Source organism: Salvelinus fontinalis, chromosome 3 (genome assembly GCF_029448725.1).
Source record: "Salvelinus fontinalis isolate EN_2023a chromosome 3, ASM2944872v1, whole genome shotgun sequence".
Lineage (NCBI taxonomy): Eukaryota > Metazoa > Chordata > Actinopteri > Salmoniformes > Salmonidae > Salvelinus > Salvelinus fontinalis.
Genome location: NC_074667.1, coordinates 11481568 through 11501882, shown reverse-complemented (window position 1 = coordinate 11501882; position 20315 = coordinate 11481568). Strand labels below are relative to the sequence as shown.

General features: G+C 42.4%; 1 protein-coding gene across 1 annotated transcript in view; it reads right to left on the bottom strand.

Annotated features, from left to right (window-relative positions):
• Positions 1-18528, bottom strand: part of LOC129838821 (nidogen-1-like) — a 53614-nt gene extending 35086 nt beyond the window's left edge. Inside the window, exons 1-4 of the mRNA XM_055906037.1 lie at positions 18189-18528; positions 5080-5382; positions 4430-4662; positions 3104-3636 (exon numbers count right to left, since the gene is read on the bottom strand). Coding sequence (XP_055762012.1) covers positions 3104-3636; positions 4430-4662; positions 5080-5382; positions 18189-18392 — 1273 coding nt within the window. The 5' untranslated portion in view covers positions 18393-18528. The remainder of the gene's footprint in view (positions 1-3103; positions 3637-4429; positions 4663-5079; positions 5383-18188) is intronic.
• Positions 18529-20315: the final 1787 nt, after the last annotated feature.

The window sequence follows — 20315 nt, the reverse complement described above, 5'->3', positions numbered from 1 at the left end:
TCTAGTGTCTCCCCCTTTGAAGAGGGGGATGACCGCGGCAGCTTTCCAATCTTTAGGGATCTCAGACGATACGAAAGGGAGGTTTGACGAGGCTAGTAATAGGGGTTGCAACAATTGCGGCGGGTCATTTTAGAAAGAGAAGGTCCAGATTGTCTAGCCCAGGGGATTTGTAGGGGTCCAGATTTTGCAGCTCTTTCAGAACATCAGCTATCTGGAGGAGAAATGGGGAGGCTTGGGCAAGTTGCTGTGGGGGGTGCAGAGCTGTTGACCGGGGTAGGGGTAGCCAGGTGTAAAGCATGGCCAGCCATAGAAAAATGCTTATTGAAAATCTCGATTATCGTAGATTTATTGGTGGTGACAGTGTTTCCTAGCCTCAGTGCAGTGGGCAGCTGGGAGGAGGTGCTCTTATTCTCCATGGACTTTACAGTGTCACAGAACTTTTTGGAGTTTGTGCTACAGGATGCAAATTTCTTTTGAAAAAGCTAGCTTTGCTTTCCTAACTTCCTGTGTATATTGGTTCCTAACTTCCCTGAAAAGTTGCATATCGCGGGGGCTATTCAATGCTAATGCAGTACGCCACATGATGTTTTTGTGCTGATCAAGGGCAGTCAAGTCTGGAGTGAACCAAGGGCTATATCTGTTCTTAGCTCTACATTTTTTGAATGGGGCATGCTTATTTAAGATGGTGAGGAAAGCCCTTTTAAAGAATAACCAGGCATCCTCTACTGACGGAATGAGGTCAATATCCTTCCAGGATACCCAAGCCAGGTCGATTAGAAAGGCCTGCTCGCTGAAGTGTTTTAGGGAGCGTTTGACAGCGATGAGGGGTGGTCGTTTGACCGCGGACCCATTACGGACGCAGGCAATGAGGCAGTAATCGCTGAGATCCTGGTAGAAGACAGCAGAGGTGTATTTAGAGAGCAGGTTGGTCAGGATGATATCTATGATATCTGTGCCGGTGTTTACGGATTTAGGGTTGTACCTGGTAGGTTCCATGATAATCTGTGTGAGAATGAGGGCATCAAGCTTAGATTGTAGGACGGCCGAGGTGTTAAGCATATCCCAGTTTAGGTCACCTAACAGTACAAACTCTGAAGATAAATGGGGGGCAATTAATTCACATATGGTGTCCAGGGCACCGCTGGGGGCTGAGGGGGGTCTATAACAAGTGACAACAGTGAGAGACTTATTTCTGGAAAGGTAGATTTTAAAAGTAGAAGCTCAAACTGTTTGGGCACAGACCTGGATAGCATGACAGAACTCTGCAGGCTCTCTCTGCAGTAGATTGCAACTCCACCACCTTTGGCAGTTCTATCTTGGTGGAAAATGTTGTAATTGGGGATGGAAATGTCAGAATATTTGCTGGCCTTCCTAAGCCAGGATTCAGACATGGCTAGGACATCAGGGTTGGCGGAGTGTGCTAAAGCAGTGAATAAAACAAACTTAGGGAGGAGGCTTCTGATGTTAACATGCATGAAACCAAGGCTTTTACGGTTACAGAAGTCAACAAATGATAGCGCCTGGGGAATAGGAGTGGAATAGAAGATCCCACAGTTGACAGTGCATGTCAGAGCAAAAACCAAGCCATGAGGTCGAAGGAATTGTCACTCCAATAGAGCTCCAAGACAGGATTGTGACGAGGCACAGATCTGGGCAAGGGTACCAAAAGATGTCTCCAGCATTTAAGGTCCCCAAGAACACAGTGGCCTCCATCATTCTTAAATAGAAAAAGTTTGGAACCAACAAGACTCTTCCTAGAGCTGGCCGCCCGGCCAAACTAGTCACTCTGCCAGACCGAAGCCACTCCTCAGTAAAAGGCACATGACAGCCCGCTTGGAGTTTACCGAAGGGCACCTAAAGGACTTTCAGACCATGAGAAACAAGATTCTCTGGTCTGATGAAACCAAGATTGAACTCTTTGGTCTGAATGCCAAGTGGGAATGTCTGAAGGAAACCTGGCACCATCCCTATGGTGAAGCATGGTGGTAGCAGTATCATGCTGTGGGGATGTTTTTCAGCGGCAGGGACTGAGGGAAAGATAAACAGAGCAAAGTACTGAGAGACCCTTGATGAAAACCTGCTCCAGAGTGCTCAGGACCTCAAACTGGGGCGAAGGTTCACCTTCCAACAGGACAATGACCCTAAGCACACAGCCAAGACAACGCAGGAGTGGCTTTGGGACAAGTCTCTGAATGTCCTTGAATGAACATCTCTGGAGAGACCGGAAAATAGCTGTGCAGCGACGCTCCCCATCCAACCTGACAGAGCTTGAGAGGATCTGCAGAGAAGAATGGGAGAAACTCCCCAAATACAGGTGTGCCAAGCTTGTAGTGTCATACCCAAGAAGACTTGAGTCTGTAATCACTGGCAAAGGTGCTTCAACAAAGTACTGAGTAAAGGGTCTGAATACTTAGGCAAATGTGATATTTCAGTTTATTATTTTAAATAAATGTGCAAAAATGTATAAAAAATATGTTTTTGCTTTGTCATTATGGGTTATTGTGTGTAGATTGTTTAGGGGAAAAAACTATTTCATCAATTTTAGAATAAGGCTGTAACAAAATATGCAAAAAGTCAAGGTGTCTGAATACTTTCCTAATGCACTGTACATTCCCCACCAAACACGCCACTATGAGTTTCTTCACGGTACCCAAATCAAAAACAGATTTAATGCGTCACTCAGAATGCTCTGCCTCCAGAGCTCACTCAGGCAAAACCAAGATTAGCTTTAAAAAACAAACAGAAAATGTATCACAGTGCCTCTCCTCTTTCTAAACATCTAATTTAACCTTACTGTAGGAATATGAATAGTGTGTAAATAGTATTTTTGTTGTCTCTTGGTGTCTTTCCTATATATAACTTATCTGTTTACATTTTTTGAATGTAATGTAATATCTTATGTTGTTCTTGTCTATAACTGTTCGGTACTTTGTCATGTATTTGTATGTTTTATGTGGACCCCAGGAAGTGTAGCTGCTGCATGTGCAGTAGCTAATGGGAATCCTAATAAACTAAACTAAACCAATGTTTATGTCATGGCAGTCTTGACTAGGATTCTATTTCAGACACACATTCAATTGTTGTTGTTTCTTTCATGGCTTACCATCTACATCAAGGGCATCATCTTCATTCACGACCACCACCTGTGGGGTTTGAGGCTGATAGTGGGGTGGCTGCAGCTGGGCCGGCTCGACCGGCTCAGGGTATCTGGTCTGGACCGTCTCAGGGTATCTGGTCTGGACCGTCTCAGGGTATCTGGTCTGGACCGGCTCAAGATAGATGGTCTGAACCGGCTCAGGGTAGCTGGTCTGGACCGGCTCAGGGTAGCTGGTCTGGACTGGCTCAGGGTAGCTGGTCTGGACTGGCTCAGGGTATCTGGGCTGGTACTGGACCGGGTGGACAGTTGGGGGCAGCTCTGGCTCAGGTGTCTCCTCTTCCTCCTCGTAGGGAGGGAATTCAATCTCCTGTTGTTCTCCAGTGTTTCTGGGTGGAAACTCTGGCACGGGCTCCACCTGCCCAACTGCCACGCCCTCCTCCGGGGACAGGTTGGTGACCTGGCCTGGGGTGATGGAGGAGAAGAACGGGGAGGTGCCGATCTCGTACACCCACACACCACGCCTGCCTGAATTGGTCTCCCTAGCGGAAGGCAGAATGGATCATTATGAGACCTACCTCTATGAAGAAGCTTTATGCATATGTCAGGTTATTGAAATCATTACATAATTACCAGAATGCAATGTAACTATACAAATACCAGGTCAAAACATAATGACAAGGCCTCCCGGATGGCGCAGTGGTCTAGGGCACTGCATCGCAGCGCTAGCTGCGCCACCAGAATCTCTGGGTTCACGCCCAGGCTCTGTCGCAGCCGGCCGCGACCGGGAGGTCCGTGGGGCAACGCACAATTGGCCTAGCGTCGTCCGGGTTAGGGAGGGTTTGGCCGGTAGGGATATCCTTGTCTCATCGCGCTCCAGCGACTCCTGTGGCGGGCCGGGCGCAGTGCGCGCTAACCAAGGGGGCCAGGTGCACGGTGCTTCCTCCGACACATTGGTGCGTCTGGCTTCCGGGTTGGAGGCGCGCTGTGTTAAGAAGCAGTGCGGCTTGGTTGGGTTGTGCTTCGGAGGACGCATGGCTTTCTACCTTCGTCTCTCCCGAGCCCGTACGGGAGTTGTAGCGATGAGACAAGATAGTAATTACTAGCGATTAGATACCACGAAAATTGGTGAGAAAAGGGGGTAAAAAAAATAAAAAATACTAAAAAAACTATAAAAAACAACAACATAATGACAGAAACCTAACCAAGTTTTCTATGAATAACACTTACTAAGCCTATGTAAAGTTCTTGGAGCATCTGGAAGCGCACTATAGAAATCCAATCAATCAATCATCCAATCAACCAATCAACCCATCCACCAACCAATCAACTTACTCGGAGAGCTGTCTGACGGACGCCTCGTCATCGGTGGCGATGCGGTAGTAGGGCCCCTGGCTGCTGGTCCAGCTGAACCAGGGCTGGACCAGGCCCTGGCTGAAACCGGCGTGAACTGGTTCGCTCTGGCCTGCCACAGGCGTGGAGATGTACTGCAACCCCTCCCTGGGGTAGAACAAGATGGCGTAGGAGGCGGACGCCATGGACGCCACCACCAGCTGGAAGGTGTTTCTCTACATGATAGAAAGAAAAGATAGAAGAGGGAAACTGAGTCCTAGCACCCTATTACTTCTTTAGTGCACTACCTTTGAGTCTGGCTTGGTAGAGTGAATTAAATATGTAACAAAAAAATCTATGTAGCCCACCACAAAAACTGCAAACAGGTAACACAGTTGGAAGGACTATGTGACCATGAGTAATATCACTCTAACTATACTGTACCTGCAACTACATTGTACAATGTATGGGTTTTAGGCACTTCATATTAGGTGGATAGAAAAGATGGTGTCAAATTATAATTTCAAATGCTATCCATATCAACGTTGCATTAAAACAAGTTTATCAACAATTCAATATATCCAATGACATATTTTAAAATACATAACATGAATATGACCCTATCTAGGCCAATCTATGAGGGTCCTCCTTACCTTTCTGTCCAGCCCATCTCCTCGGCCAGGCGAGCCGTGCGCCGCCACGTTCTCCCATGTGATGATTAAGGCGTGGGTGGGCTTGATCTCGTCGTCCTGAGGGAATGCCTGGCTGATGTGGTCAGTGGTCCGGAGAAGCACGGAGGGCCTGCTGTCCTGCCGGTAGTACACCTTCCCCACTCCGTCGCTGTTGTCCAGATCTCCGAGGAAAGCCGCTATCATTCCGAAGCTGGCAGGCATCTTTCCCAGGTACTCAGACTCCACCTTAGGTTCTTCTACAGCCAGAAAGCCATTGGTGTTGATCTGGGATTGGATTATCGCAGATGTGTTATCATCAGCAAAGACATGAATGATCGTTTTTCGGCAGAATTTTCTGCAACTTCAAGATTTTCTCATAACGCCAAAGTTAAATATAGCCTACAGTTCAAATAGGTTTTTGGATAATGATGTTTTTGAACCACAGTGTGGTAGAAGTCGCAATTGTCAATGTCCATGATACAATCGGAGATCCTGTCACTTTTTTACCCCAAAACTGCTGGGAATGACCGGTTGTGGGGTTCAGAAAGTTAATTTTATCATGATGACTTCAACTAGAATTTAAATCTTAGGAATTTTGACAATGGTAAGCGATTGTAGCTATGAAAACATGTTCAAGTGAACCCTCTCCTGCTGCAAACTCGGTTAAGTAAATATCCGGTTTTCCAGCACGGTCAGGGTCCTCGTGAAAATAGTTGCCCAGTGAATCATAACATGCCATGACCCTTCCTTCACATTAGTTAAGGCTTCCTCCCCTCCCCCCCAGGGAACATGCGTTATCTGTCTCCCCCTATTGTGAAAGATGTCTGAGGTCCCCCCTACTGATCTAGGAGCAGTTCAACCTGGACAAGGCCTGACTGCTTTATTTATACACTAGATGACCAAAAGTATGTGGACATCTGCTTGTCAAACATCTCATTTCAAAATCATAGGCATTAATATTGAGTTGGTTCCCCCTTTGCTGCTATAACATCCTCCACTCTTCTGGGAAGGCTTTATACTAGATGTTGGAACATTGCTGCAGTTTCCAATCAGTCACAAGAGCATTAGTGAGGTCGGGTACTGATATTGGGCGATTAGGCCGGGCTCACAGTCGGCGTTCCAATTCATCCCAAAGGTGTTCGATGGGGTTGAGGTCAATGCTCGTTGCAGCCCAGTCAAGTTCTTCCACACCAATCTCGACAAACCATTTCTGTATGGACCTCGCTTTGTGCACGAGGGCATTGTCATGCTGAAACAGGAAAGGGCCTTCCACAAACTATTGCCACAAAGTTGTAAGCACAGAATCATTTAGAATGTCATTGTATGCTGTAGCGTTAAGATTTCCCTTCACTGGAACTAAGGGGCCTATCCCAATCCATGAAAAACATCCCCAGACCATCATTCCTCCTCCACCAAACTTTACATTTTGGTGCATTCGGGCAGGTAACGTTCTCCTGGCATCCACCAAACCCAGATTCGTCCGTCAGACTGCCAGATGGTGATGTGTGATTAATTACTGCAGAGAATGCATTTCCACTGCTCAAGAGACCAATGGCAGCGAGCTGTACACCACTCCAGCCAATGCTTGGCATTGCGCATGGTGATCTTAGGCTTGTGTGTGGCTGCTCGGCCATGGAAACCCATTTTATGAAGTGACCAACTAACAGTTCTTGTGCTAACGTTGCTTCCAGAGGCAGTTTGGAACTTGGTAGTGAGTGTTGCAACCGAAGACAGTCGATTTTACGTGCTGCATCACTCGACGGTCCCGTTCTGTGAACTTATGTGGCCTATCACTTCACGGCTGAGCCCTTGTTGCTCCTAGACATTTCCACTCCACAATAACAGCACTTACAGTTGACCGGGGCAGCTCTGGCAGAAATTTGACAAACTGACTTGTTGGAAAGTTGGCATCCTATGATGGTGCCACGTTGAAAGTCACTGAGCTCTTCAGTAAGGCCATTCTATTGCCGATGTTTGTCTATGGCAGTGGTTCTCAATCCTGGTGCTGGGGACCCAAAGGGGTGCACATTTGTATTTTTGCTTTAGCACTACAAGCCTGATTCAAATCATAAAAGCCTCATGATGAGTTGATAATTTGAATCAGCTGTGTAGTGTTAGGGCAAAAACAAAAATGTCCCCAGGACCAGGATTGAGATCCAGTGGTCTATGGAGATTGCATGGCCCTGTGCTCGATTGTATACACCCTTTAGCAACAGGTGTGGCTGAAATAGCCGAATCCACTAATTTGAAGGGTTTTCCACATAAGCATTGTATATACAATGCTTTCGGAAAGTATTCAGAGCCCTTCCGTTTTTCCACATTTTGATCAAAATCAAATTCAATTTTATTTGTCAAATGCACCGAATACAACAGGTGTAGACGTCACAGTGAAATGCTTACTTACATGCCCTTAACCAACAATGCAGTTTTAGGAAAAATACCAAAAGAAAAATAAGAAATAAAAGTAACAAATACGTTACAACCCTTTTTCTAAAATTGATTGACAAAAAAATCCTCATCAATCTACAAACAAAACCCCATAATGACAAAGCAAAAACTGATTTTTAGATATTTTTGCAAATTTATAAAAAATATAAAACAGAAATACCTTATTTACAAAAGTATTTAGACCCTTTGCTATGAGACTCGAAATTAAGCTCAGGTGCATCCTGTTTTCCTTGATCAACCTTGAGATGTTTCTACAACTTGATTGGTCCCACAGTTGACAATGCATGTCAGAGCAAAAACCAAGCCATGAGGTTGAAGGAAATGTCCGTAGAGCTCCGAGACAGGGTTGTGGGGAGGCACAGATCTGGGTAAGGGTATAAAAAATGTATGCAGCATTGAAAGTCCCCAAGAACACAGTGGCCTCCATCATTCTTAAATGGAAGAAGTTTGGAACTACCAAGACTCTACTTAGAGCTGGCCACCCGGCCAAACTGAGCCATCGGGGGAGAAGAGCCTTGGTCAGGGAGGCGACCAAGATCCCGATGGTCACTCTGACAGAGCTCCAGAGTTCCTCTGTGGAGGTGGGAGAACCTTCCAGAAGGACAACCATCTCTGCAGCACTCCACCAATCAGGCCTGTATGGTAGTGGCCAGACGGAAGCCACTCCTCAGTAAAAGGCACATGACAGCCCGCTTGGAGCTTGCCAAAAGGCACCTAAAGGACTCTCAGACCATGAGAAACAAGATTCTCTGATCTGATGAAACCAACTCTTTGGCCTGAATGCCAAATGTCAAGTCTGGAGGAAACCTGGCACCATCCTTACCGTGAAGCGTTGTGGTGACAGCATCATGCTGTGGGGATGTTTTTCAATGGCAGGGACTGGGAGACTAATCAGAATCGAGGGAAATATTAACAGAGAAAAGTACAGAGAGATTCTTGATGAAAACCTGCTCCAGAGCGCTCAGGACCTCAGACTGGAGCGAAGGTTCCCCTTCCAACAGGACAACAACCCTAAGCACACAGCCAAGACAATGCAGGAGGGGCTTCGGGACAAGTCTCTGAATGTCTTTGAGTGGCCCAACCAGAGCACGGACTTAAACCCGATCAAACATCTCTGGAGAGACCTGAAAATAGATGTGCAGCGATGCTCCCCATCCAACCTGACAGAGCCCCAAATACAGGTGCGCCAAGCTTGTAGCAACATACCCAAGAAGACTCGAGGCTGTAGTTGCTGCCAAAGGTGCTTCAACAAAGTACCAAGTAAAGAGTCTGAATACTAAAGTAAATGTGATATTTCCATTATTATTTTTTTTATGAATTTGCAAAAATGTCTAAAAACCTGTTTTTGCTTTGTCATTATGACATACTGTTTATAAATTGATGAGGGGAAGAAAAACAATTCAATTAATTTTAGAATAAGGCTGTAAACGTAACAAAATGTGGAAAAAGTCAAGGGGTCTGAATACTTTCCGAATGCATTGTAGTGTAGTCAAATCATAATAAAGAACAGAGAAGAAAAACTGGTCTAAGGCCAGTGCTTGGGAATTTTCTCCTATACTGTGAAATATGGATATGAGTCGTTGACCTATATTGTATTGTGATACACTGAGTATACCAAACATTAGGAAGACCTTTTTACTATTGATTTGCACTGCAAAAACACTACAATAAATACTGTAGTATTTATTGTCGTATACTGTAGTATTTACAGTTAAATATAGTACAATTTTCTTTTTATATACTATAGTAATTCATGTAGTGTTCTTGCGGACTGTACTATACTGTAGTATTTACTGTAGTGTTTTTACGGACTGTAGTATACTTTAGTATTTACTGTTGTGTTTTTACGGACTGTAGTATACTTTAGTATTTACTGTTGTGTTTTTGCGTAAATTACTGTAGTACAGTGTCTTCAGAAAATATTCACACCCCTTGACTTTTTACAGTTGTGTTACAGCCTGTATTTAAAATAGATTTTGTGTCACTGGCCTACACACAATACTCCATAATGTCAAAGTGTAATTATGTTTTAATCAATTTTTTACAAATGAATTTAAATTTAAAATGAAACCTGAAATGTCTTGAGTCAATAAGTATTCAACCCCTTTATTATTGCAAACATAAATACGTTCGGGAGTAAAAATGAGCTTAACAAGTCACATAATAAGTTGCATGGACTCACTGTGGTAAAATAATAGTGTTTAACATGATTTTTGAATGACTACCTCATCTCTGTACCCCACACATACAATTATCTAGTGGAGAAACACTAAAAGAGCACAATTCCCATAACCTGTAGGTAAGACTGGGGTCTGAATGGATAGTTCAGAGCTTCTGCTCTTTTCAATAACCTGTAGGGAACACAATATATGGTCTATACTTTATACTAGCTACCAGCCAACAAAGCCATAAGCCTCGGGTGCCTTTGCTACAACGGAAGAAGCAATGGGACGCAAATCACATCTGACAAGTCTCGTGTATTTAAATCAACTGTGTTTAGCCTAAAGAAAAATAGCTCAAATAGAATTTGAAATTTTTCAAATAGTTTAGCTGTGCTTGACTGAACTTGCCTGGCACAATGGAGCTAATTGATAAGTCTCAAAAGGGCACCTGGCAAGTACAAGCAAACACACATAGTTCTTGACAGACTTAGAATATTTGAGCCTAGGTCTAGCTGGAATTACTTGTGAATTTAGCTTGCTCTTTTTAGAGAGAGAGTGGAACTACCTGGAGGAAACGGCGGATAACAACTACTTACGGCACAAGGAGAAATAGAGGAACTAAACCAATGTTAAGTCCATTCTCCCATCCGGTTGAATGAATTTGAAAAGCCGGAGGGATTTAGCTGGCTAAACTATTTGAAAGATTTCAGATAATATTTGAAATATTTGTCTTGTCTGTTGATTTAAATACATGAGACTTATCCACACATGACTGTAAGTCGCTTTGGAATAAAGCGTTTGCTAAATACCATATATTATTATTATTATTATTATCTGGCGATAGCCTTTGGCTTGGACCAAAGGAGAATCTAGACTACAGTACTACATCTGTTTCAGGCTCTCGGGCTCAGCCCTTGGCTCTCGTCTCTAAACGACACTTCATCCAAAGGAACGCATGAATGACAAAAGCATCTGGGTGAATAGCTGCCCTCACAGCAGGTATTTGACTTGAAGAAAATGCCTGTAGTGCAGGAGTCGCTTGGCTGCAATGTGACAAGAATTTGGCCTAAAGTCCTCCAGGGGTTGAAAAGACAGGAAGCCCTTCTCTTTGTTTCGGTTATGGTCTTGGACATCAAACTAAAGCCGACCGTAGGCATTACCAATATCACTTTAGGAGACCCTTTCCATGTACCCAAATTAAGCCACTCCTGGATTTTGAAAGCCTGCTCAATAGAGAATCTGACATTCTCCCCTGAGTAGGCTTTCAGACTCCAGAAGTGGGCTTAATCTGGATACGTGGGCTTAGAAAATGACTTTTTAGTCCAGGAATATAGGTTTACTCTGGGTCTGGAAGAGTGCACCCAAGAGAAAACTGTGAAGTTCAAGGCTGTAAAGTTATGCCAAGAACGCTGTAAAGGCTCTAAAGCTTTCCTGAGAGGCACGAACAGGAACAGCATCTTGGTTACATCATACAGACACTCGGGATCATAATTATCAGATGAGGGGAAAGACAAGCAGAGAGAGAGAGAGAGAGAGAGAGAGAGAGAGAGAGAGAGAGAGAGAGACAGAGAGAGACACAGAGAGACAGAGAGAGACACAGAGAGACACAGAGAGACACAGAGAGACACAGAGAGACACAGAGAGACAGAGAGAGACAGAGAGAGAGAGAGAGAGAGAGAGAGAACGAACCAAGCAGTCTTGCCTCCTGTCCAGCTTTACAGATGTGTTAGTCTAATAATGGCATTGTTCGTGGATAAATCCTTAAGATTCCCACTGAAAAATGACTACCTGGGTCATTCCACGAATAGAGTGCCTTTTGCGTACATTTGATATTTTAAGTAGAAATTGTGCACCAATATTGCATTTTAGAAGCCTGATATATTAAATAAGGCGCACTTAAATATGCACTGAGTGTACAAAACATTAAGAACACCTCCTCTTTCCATGACATAGACTGACCAGGTGGATCCAGGTGAAGGCTATGATCCCTTATTGATGTCACTTGTTAAATCCACTTAAATCAGTGTAGGTAAAGGTGAGGAGACAGGTTAAAGCCTTGAGACAATTAAGACATGGATTGTGTATGTGTGCCATTCAGAGGGGTATGGTAGTAGATGCCAGGTGCACTGGTTTGTGTAAAGGACTGCAACGCTGCTGGATTTTTCACGCTCAACAGTTTCCCGTGTGTATCAAGAATGGTCCACCACCCGAAGGACATCCAGCCAACTTGACACAACTGTGAGAATCATTGGAGTCAACATAGGCCAGCATCCCTGTGGAACGCTTACGACACCTTATAGAGTCCATGCCCTGACGAATTGAGGCTGTCCTGAGGGCAAAAAAGGGGGGTGCAACTCAATATTAGGAAAGTGTCAAAATCTAATTTTATTGGTCACATTCACATGGTCAGCAAATGTTATTGCTAGTGTAGCGAAATGCTTTCCATTATATAGTTAGTCAGAAGTTCACTGAGTTAGAGAATCAACATTGACCATCTCAATGCACTATAACACCCAGAATATAACAAGTCGAAAAACACCAAAATATTTGTTTTTCTTCCTGAACAAACACACTAATGGACAAACACACTCTTCTCCCACTCCTACAGAGCACTGAACGAATTAAACTCCGCAACCCCCCACTCACACATACATATCCACCCTCTACCCATCTGCCAACATCTAAACATTCCCTCCTGGAGGTGTGTGTGTGTGTGTGTGTGTGTGTGTGTGTGTGTGTGTGTGTGTGTGTGTGTGTGTGTGTGTGTGTGTGTGTGTGTGTGTGTGTGTGTGTGTGTGTGTGGTTTCGGGGGGCAATTTCAAAGACAGCTGCTGGGACAGCTGGAAAGGCACTGACTAGAGCAACACAGCCTCGACCTGTGCATCAGAGGAGGGAGAGAGGGAAAGAGGGAACAAACCGGGGGAGAGAGGGAGCGAAGGATGGAGGGAGGGGTAGCTCTCGGCATTTGCTGAAGCTCGACAGACTGCGATTGAGAGTGAAGGGGAAATCCCACATGCACAAGGGGGTGTGGGAGCAGAGATTGGTGGGAGGAAAGCAGACCTTAGAGGTCGTTGCAGAATCTTACAGATGACACGCAACAGACCGCGATGGTGATGTGCAAGCAGGAAACGCCACTCTGATTTATCTTAAACAAACTCACACCAGTGACCATACAACATTTGCAAAATATATTCATCCGTTTGCTGTCACGCATTGAAACATTCTGGGCTTTTTGTGGGGGGGGGGGGGGGGGGTTAGAAGGAAATGGGATCAAAACAGAAAAAAACATGCAATGCATAATTCCATTGCGATCAACAAAATAATAATATATACACTGCCGTTCACTTAGAAATGTCCTTGTTTTTCAAGGACATTTTCAAATTGATCACACCTAGTCATTCAAGGATTTTTCTTTATTTTTACTATTTTCTACATTGTAGAACAATAGTGAAGACATCACAACTTTTAAATAACACATATGGAATCATGTAGTAACCCAAAAAGTGTTAAACAAATCAAAATATATTTTATATTTGAGATTCTTCAAAGTAGCCACCCTTTGCCTTGATGACAGCTTTCCACACTCTTTGCATTCTCTCATCCAGCTTTTTTCTCCGTACATCCAGGGATGAGCCAGTCACATTTCATATGCAATGTAGGCTATGGGATGGTAGCTAGCTAAGTGCATAGACGCAATGCATACAACACTAAATACTTCCTCCAAGCTAGCTAACCACTGTAGCTAGTATTGACATTATAATTAAATCACAATGTATTAGCTAGTTTCCATGAAACAGCTGCCTGTGTTAGCTGCCAAGTTAGTGCAGTGCACTGGGAAAACTCCAGGGCTGGATGGCATACCAGTGGAAGTATACAAAACTTTTTTTGATATACTCAGAGGATCTTTATTAGCATGTTTTAACCACTCCTATATAAATGGTAGATTATCAGACACGCAACAAGAAGGTCTGATATCATTATTACTGAAACAAGACCCAAGTGGTATATATAAATATCCAGTCCATTTAACAAATTGGAGACCTCTTACACTTCAGTGTTGTGACGCAAAAATTCTAGCAAAATGCTTGGTGCATAGAATTTTTAAAAGTATTAGATATTATTCATCCTAATCAGACAGGTTTTTTTACATGGTCGATACATTGGCGATAATATAAGACAAGTACTGGAAACAATAGAATACTATGAAATATCGGGGACACCAGGTCTGGTTTTCATAGCTGATTTTGAAAAGGCTTTTGATAAAGTTTAACTGGAGTTTATATATAAATGCCCTCTCTTATAAAATGGGTTAAAGTTATGTATAGGTATAAAATAATAAATAATGGCTACATCTCAGAAGGTTTTTTGTTTTTTTTACCTTTATTTAACTAGGCAAGTCAGTTAAGAACAAATTCTTATTTTCAATGACGGCCTAGGAACAGTGGGTTAACTGCCTGTTCAGGGGCAGAACGACAGATTTGTACCTTGTCAGCTCGGGGATTTGAACTTGCAACCTTCCGGTTACTAGTCCGACGCTCTAACCACTAGGCTACGCTGCCGCCCCAAGGTTGTCCACCATCAGCATATCTATTTATTATTGCCATCGAAATGTTAGCTGTTAAAATTAGATAAAACAATAATATTAAGGGATTAGAAATCTGTGGCTTAAAAATGAAGGTGTCAATGTACGCTGATGATTCATGTTTTCTTTTAAAACCACAATTAGAATCTCTCCACGGCCTCATAGAGGAACTAGATACTTTTGCTATCCTCTCTGGATTAAAACCAAATTATGATAATTAATTAATATAATTAATATATTACGTATTGGATCACTAAAAAAATGAAAATTTTACATTACCGTGTAGTTTACCAATTAAATGGTCTGACAGAGATGTGGACAGACTTGGTATACAAATCCCAAAAGAATGAAATGATCTCACTCCAATACATTTTTATAGAAAGTTAGCAAAAATAGATAAGATCTTGCAACCATGGAAAGGAAAATACCTGTCTATTTGTGGAAAAATCACCTTGATTAACTCTTTAGTGATATCACAGTTTACCTGTTTGCTTATGGTTTTGCACCTAGTGACCTGCTATTTAAAATTATATGAACAAAATATTTTCAATTTTATTTGGAACGGCAAGCCAGAGAAAATTAAAAGGGCCTATTTATATAACGAATATGAATCCGGAGGGCAGAAATTATTAAATATTAAAGCATTAGACATCTTACTACAGGTATCAGTCATACAAAAGGTATACTTAAATCAAAACTGGTTCTCTAGTAAACTGGTAGGAATGTCTCATCCTATGTTCAAGAATGGCCTTTTCCCTTTATTCAGATTACACATGCTCACTTTCGGTTGTTTGAAAGGAAATATTCTCCAAAATATCTTAGAAAGCCTTAGAAAGTTGGTTGCAATTTCAGTTTAATCCACCTGAAAAGACAGAACAAATAATACAACAAATATTGTGGTTAAACTCAAATATACTAATTGATTAAAAAAAAAAAAAAAACGAAGACATTTTTAAAATACGTATAATTTTAGTGAATGGTATCATAAATAGGACTGGTGGAGGTATGTCACACATGCAGCTAACACAGACATATGGAAATGTCTGCTCTACCCAAAATTACAACCAATTAATTGCAGCATTACCACAAAAATGGAAGAGGCAAGTAGAAGGGGAAAAAAGTAAGGAACTTGTATGTCGGCCCTGTATTAAAGAACATAAAAGGTTAAAGAAAAGTGTGATAAATAAAAACATATACTAATTTCATTTAAGAAACAAAAACCTGACAGCTATGCCATATAAATTGCAAAATAGTTGGGAAGAGATTTTCGATGTACCCATTCCATGGCACATTGTTTATGAATTGATACGCAAAACAATGCCGGATTCAAAACTTTGAATTTTTCTATTTAAATTATTATACAAAATTCTTGCAACCAATAGAATGTTATATATATGGGGGATACAATCTTCCCAGCTCTGCAGATTTTGCTGTGAGGAAGTAGAGTCATTAGATCATTTATTTTGGTATTGTCCATATGTAGCTCGTTTTTGGTCACAGGTCCAGGAATGGCTGAAGAATTGCAACATTTGCCTAGAACTAACGCTGCAGATAGCAATACTGGGTGATTTGAAAAGCCATAGTCAATCAATCAATAATATAATAATTATTTTAGCAAAAATGTTTATTTTTAATTTACAATCTGTAGAAGCTATGTGAATGGAAAGGTTCAGTACTTTTGTGAAACATCACAGCACAGTTGAAAAAATATATGGCAAATAGAAATCCAAAATGGATGATGTTGAGAGATAGATGGGAGGTGTTGAATGGAGCTGAAGGCTGGGACTAATAACAAGATAACCAATGTAAAACATACGGGATCTGTAAAATGTATATAGGTTCAGAAATGTTGTGAAATAGCACAGTTACAAATATAAATCAAATGGGATGGACATCAGAAATAGAGGAAGGACTAAACACAAAGAAAATATAACTATTGTAAAATAGATTGTGTCTGTAAAATGTGTATAAGATGTATAAACTGAAGGTAGAAGCCTAAGTGTTTATTAATTTACTCCAATTGGGGGAAAGGTGGTAGGGTTTGCGGGGAATAATAAAGGTATATTCTTAAAAAAGTATGTATATCTATATAGGTATGTGTATGTATATATGTGTATATGTATGCATACGTGTATGTATATGGATATATAGTTTTACCCCCAAAATATATGTGGGATTGGAAATTATGCAGATAATTACATTGATGGAAGCAACAATCTTTCCGCAATATTAAGCTGATCCACCTGTTTAAAATAAAAGTTGGTGCAGTGTCCTTAGCTAGCTAGCTATGTTGTACTAGCTAGCGTATATGCTAATGTTATCTAGCTAGCTAAAAATTTTGCTATGGGCTGGCACTGGCAGTATGCGATTATGGAGAGTGAATTAAATAGTTTCTTCGTCATCTTGCCAGGTACTGTAGTTATCTAGCAACATTAGCGCAGATACAGCAGCTTCAAATATAGGCCATAAGCAATACACATGGATATGCATTGCCAAGCAACGCTACTGCCACCTTCTGGTTTGGAGTATTTTAACAAGGCTGTGTGGCTGACACCTTCCAAGGTCTTTGCTGTGTGAACACAAAAGAGATTGACTACCGACACTATTCAGAGGTGCTAAGTACAGTCGGCAGACAAACGTTTAACAATCATACCGGTGTGTCTGAGCTTTAAGGTCACTCTGTTTAAAGACTTGGAAGATTAGTCCAAATGGGGACTAAAAGAGATCCAAATAAAATCTAAAATCTAAATCTGTAGCCTCTTTGGAGATAAATCACACAATAGTCCTGCTGTGTGGGGACCTCATCAGTTCTCTGTGCCGTCTCTGTCTTTTGATCCGACAAAAGGCGGGTCACGTCACAGACAAAGCTTTCTAATGGGGCGTAGGGTGAGTTTACCTGGACCTTCTGGGTTTAATGTTTTGTCAATCTTCAACAATGGGGCTCAGTGCTTTTTAATGAACAGACTAGTCATTGTTTGGGTTAATTAACCCTTACACTGCACTGTCTGGGGTCCATAGCTAAAGGGGGAATTCATTTATAATGCAGTAGATACATCATACAAAGATGTAGGAGAGAGAGAGAGCTTGGAACTTCTGTGATTGTAATGTTTACTTTTCATTTTTATTGTTTATTGCACTTTTGTTTATTATCTACTTCACTTGCTTTGGCAATGTTAACATATGTTTCCCATGCCAGTAAAGCCCTTGAATTGAATTGAGAGAGCGAGAGAGCGAGAGCGAGAGAGCGAGAGCGAGAGAGCGAGAGAGCGAGAGCGAGAGAGCGAGAGCGAGAGAGAGAGAGCGAGAGAGAGAGATGGACATTTGGGGATGACAGGGTTGACAATTGCCAATGTGACATTTTGGGCAACTTTCAGGCGCTTGGGAAGATCTGAACCATTCTAAACTAAAGACATGTGTGGATCAATTAATGTATCATTCTCTATCAACCATCACCACATGATTTGTTGGAATGTGATATTCTACAGTATAAGGAGGCACAAAGCCAAGCCATTGTTTATGAAGGTGGGCATTGATAGCCTTATCAGTCACATAATGAACTGACTGACATTCCAAACCCTCCCAGCAACATTCCACATGGCCTTTCATCCCCCCAATTCATGGGATTTGAGCAATTTATGCTAATGTGATTACCATCAAAGAGTACTTGTGAACAGATTTTGAATGATGTGAAATGTGGCACATGCATGAGATGGTAAACTAATTGAGAACATAGGATGTAATTGTTTTGCTAGCTATCTTTCATGGATAAAATAGCCTATCACAATGGATGCATAGGAAGGGGTTCTCTGTGCATGTTTGCCATTGATATATTTTGCCGCTATTCTCGCGTATAATTAAGCTACTATTTTCGCATGTGCATAAAACCTAATTATACTCACATAAACAGTGTCATATGCGGCATCGAAGAAGAACATTGACTGGTTCAAAATAAGTGCTTGAGTTTGGTCGGTCCCCTGCTCCAACAGTTGGTCTCCAGCTTGCTCTCCATAATCAAACATGTCGCGTTTGCTCAAACTGTTCACTGATAACGCAATGGCAAACAGAGTTGCCCATCCTAACCAACCTCGTTGATGAAGATCCATGTTTAAATACGGCTATGCCCAGAACTTTTATTAGTTTTGACCTATATGCTTGGCTACCCAGTTCGCCAAAGCGGTTCCGATGCGGTGCACACCTCAGGGCGCACAATAACGGAATGAATCGGCGGTAGCAAAAGACAATATAAAGGGAGGGTGGAGTTGGAGAAAGCAGAGAAATTTGCATGGGACACTCTTGTGCGGGGTTGCCTGCCTCACGTGCAGCTTTCCACCGAGGTAAAGTCAGTTTCAGATTGGATATTCGACGGATATTCACGCTTTCAAACCTCAATAACCTTCAATCCACTTGAGCCACAGACTACTAATAAGTGTCATGATGTTGGAAAAATTGCGCACAACAATGCACATGTCTTATTTTCAAGATTTGGACATTAATTTGCTTTCCAAAGCGAATAAACATATGGAAATGTGAGTGGCATTTTGTATTCCTAGTTGAATTAGTTAGGGAGCGTAAACAAAGTACATGCTTTTTTTACATTCAAATTTCCATAGCTCCTTGATCATATGACCTACTGACATCTAACAAGGTTCAGAATGTACAATCAGTGGGCCTACACATTGCACACCCTTTAGTTTGTCCATTTTCATCTCACGCAAATTGACATCAATTTTCAATGTTTATCAATGTTTCTAATTTCAAAAGCTCCTTGGTCATGTGACCTATTGACCTCAAACAAGGTTCAGAATGTCCACTGGCTACCGTTCTATATTGCACACCCTTAAGTTTGTCCATTTTCATCTCACACGATTTTACATTAATTTTGTTAACTTTAGCATTTCAATAGCTCCTTGGTCATGTGACCTACTGACCTCAAACAAGGTTCAGAATGTACAATCAGTGGGCCTGCACATTGCACATCCTTTAATTTGTACATTTCCATCCCAAACAATTTTACATTCATTTTGTAATCTTTAGAATTTCCATAGCTCCTTGGTCATGTGACCTACTGACCTCTAACAAGGTTCAGACTGTGTCATTAGTGGGCCTACACATTGCACACACTACACATTGCACACCTCATGTGACCTACTGACCTCAAATTACTTTCAGAATGTCCACGGACTAGCAGAGACGGGCGCCGCGAGGCGTCCAGTGCGGAAAAGCGACCGATCCCGGAGAAGCTGGTGGGAGCCCCATGGAGAGTTCTCTTTTCTTTGTGAAGGGCAGGGCGCCCTGGAATGGGTTCACCCCGAGAGAGGGGCCCAAGCCCTGGAAAGCGTGGTTCCGACAGTGTCCGGTGAGCTCTCGCTGGCCATTGAAAATCCGGGGGAGAGGGTGTAAAATCTCAAGCTGAGCCCTACCCATATCTGCAACAGGTCTCCAAGGTGAACAGCCTCTGGCATGTTATAACAATGTAGGTAAGGCCTCTACTCAGCAAATTGGATGCAGTCTATTACAGTGCCATCCGTTTTTTCACCAAAGCCCCATACACCACCCACCACTGCGACCTGTATGCTCTCGTTGGCTGGCCCTCACTTCATATTCATCGCCAAACCCACTGGCTCCAGGTCATTTATAAGTCTTTGCTAGGTAAAGCCCGCCTTATCTCAGCTCACTGGTCACCATAGCAGCACCCATCCGTAGCATGCGCTCCAACAGGTATATTTCACTGGTCACCCCCAAAGCCAATTCCTCCTTTGGCCGCCTTTCTTTCCATTTCTCTGCTGCCAATGACTGGAACGAACTGCAAAAATCACTGAAGCTGGAGACTCATATCTCCCTCACTAACTTTAAGCACCAGCTGTCAGAGCAGCTCACAGATCACTGCACCTGTACATAGCCCATCTGTAAATAGCCCATCCATCTACCTCATCCCCATACTGTTATTTATTTATTTTGCTTCTTTGTACCCCAGTATCTCTACTTGCACATTCATCTTCTGCACATCTATCACTCCAGTGTTTAAT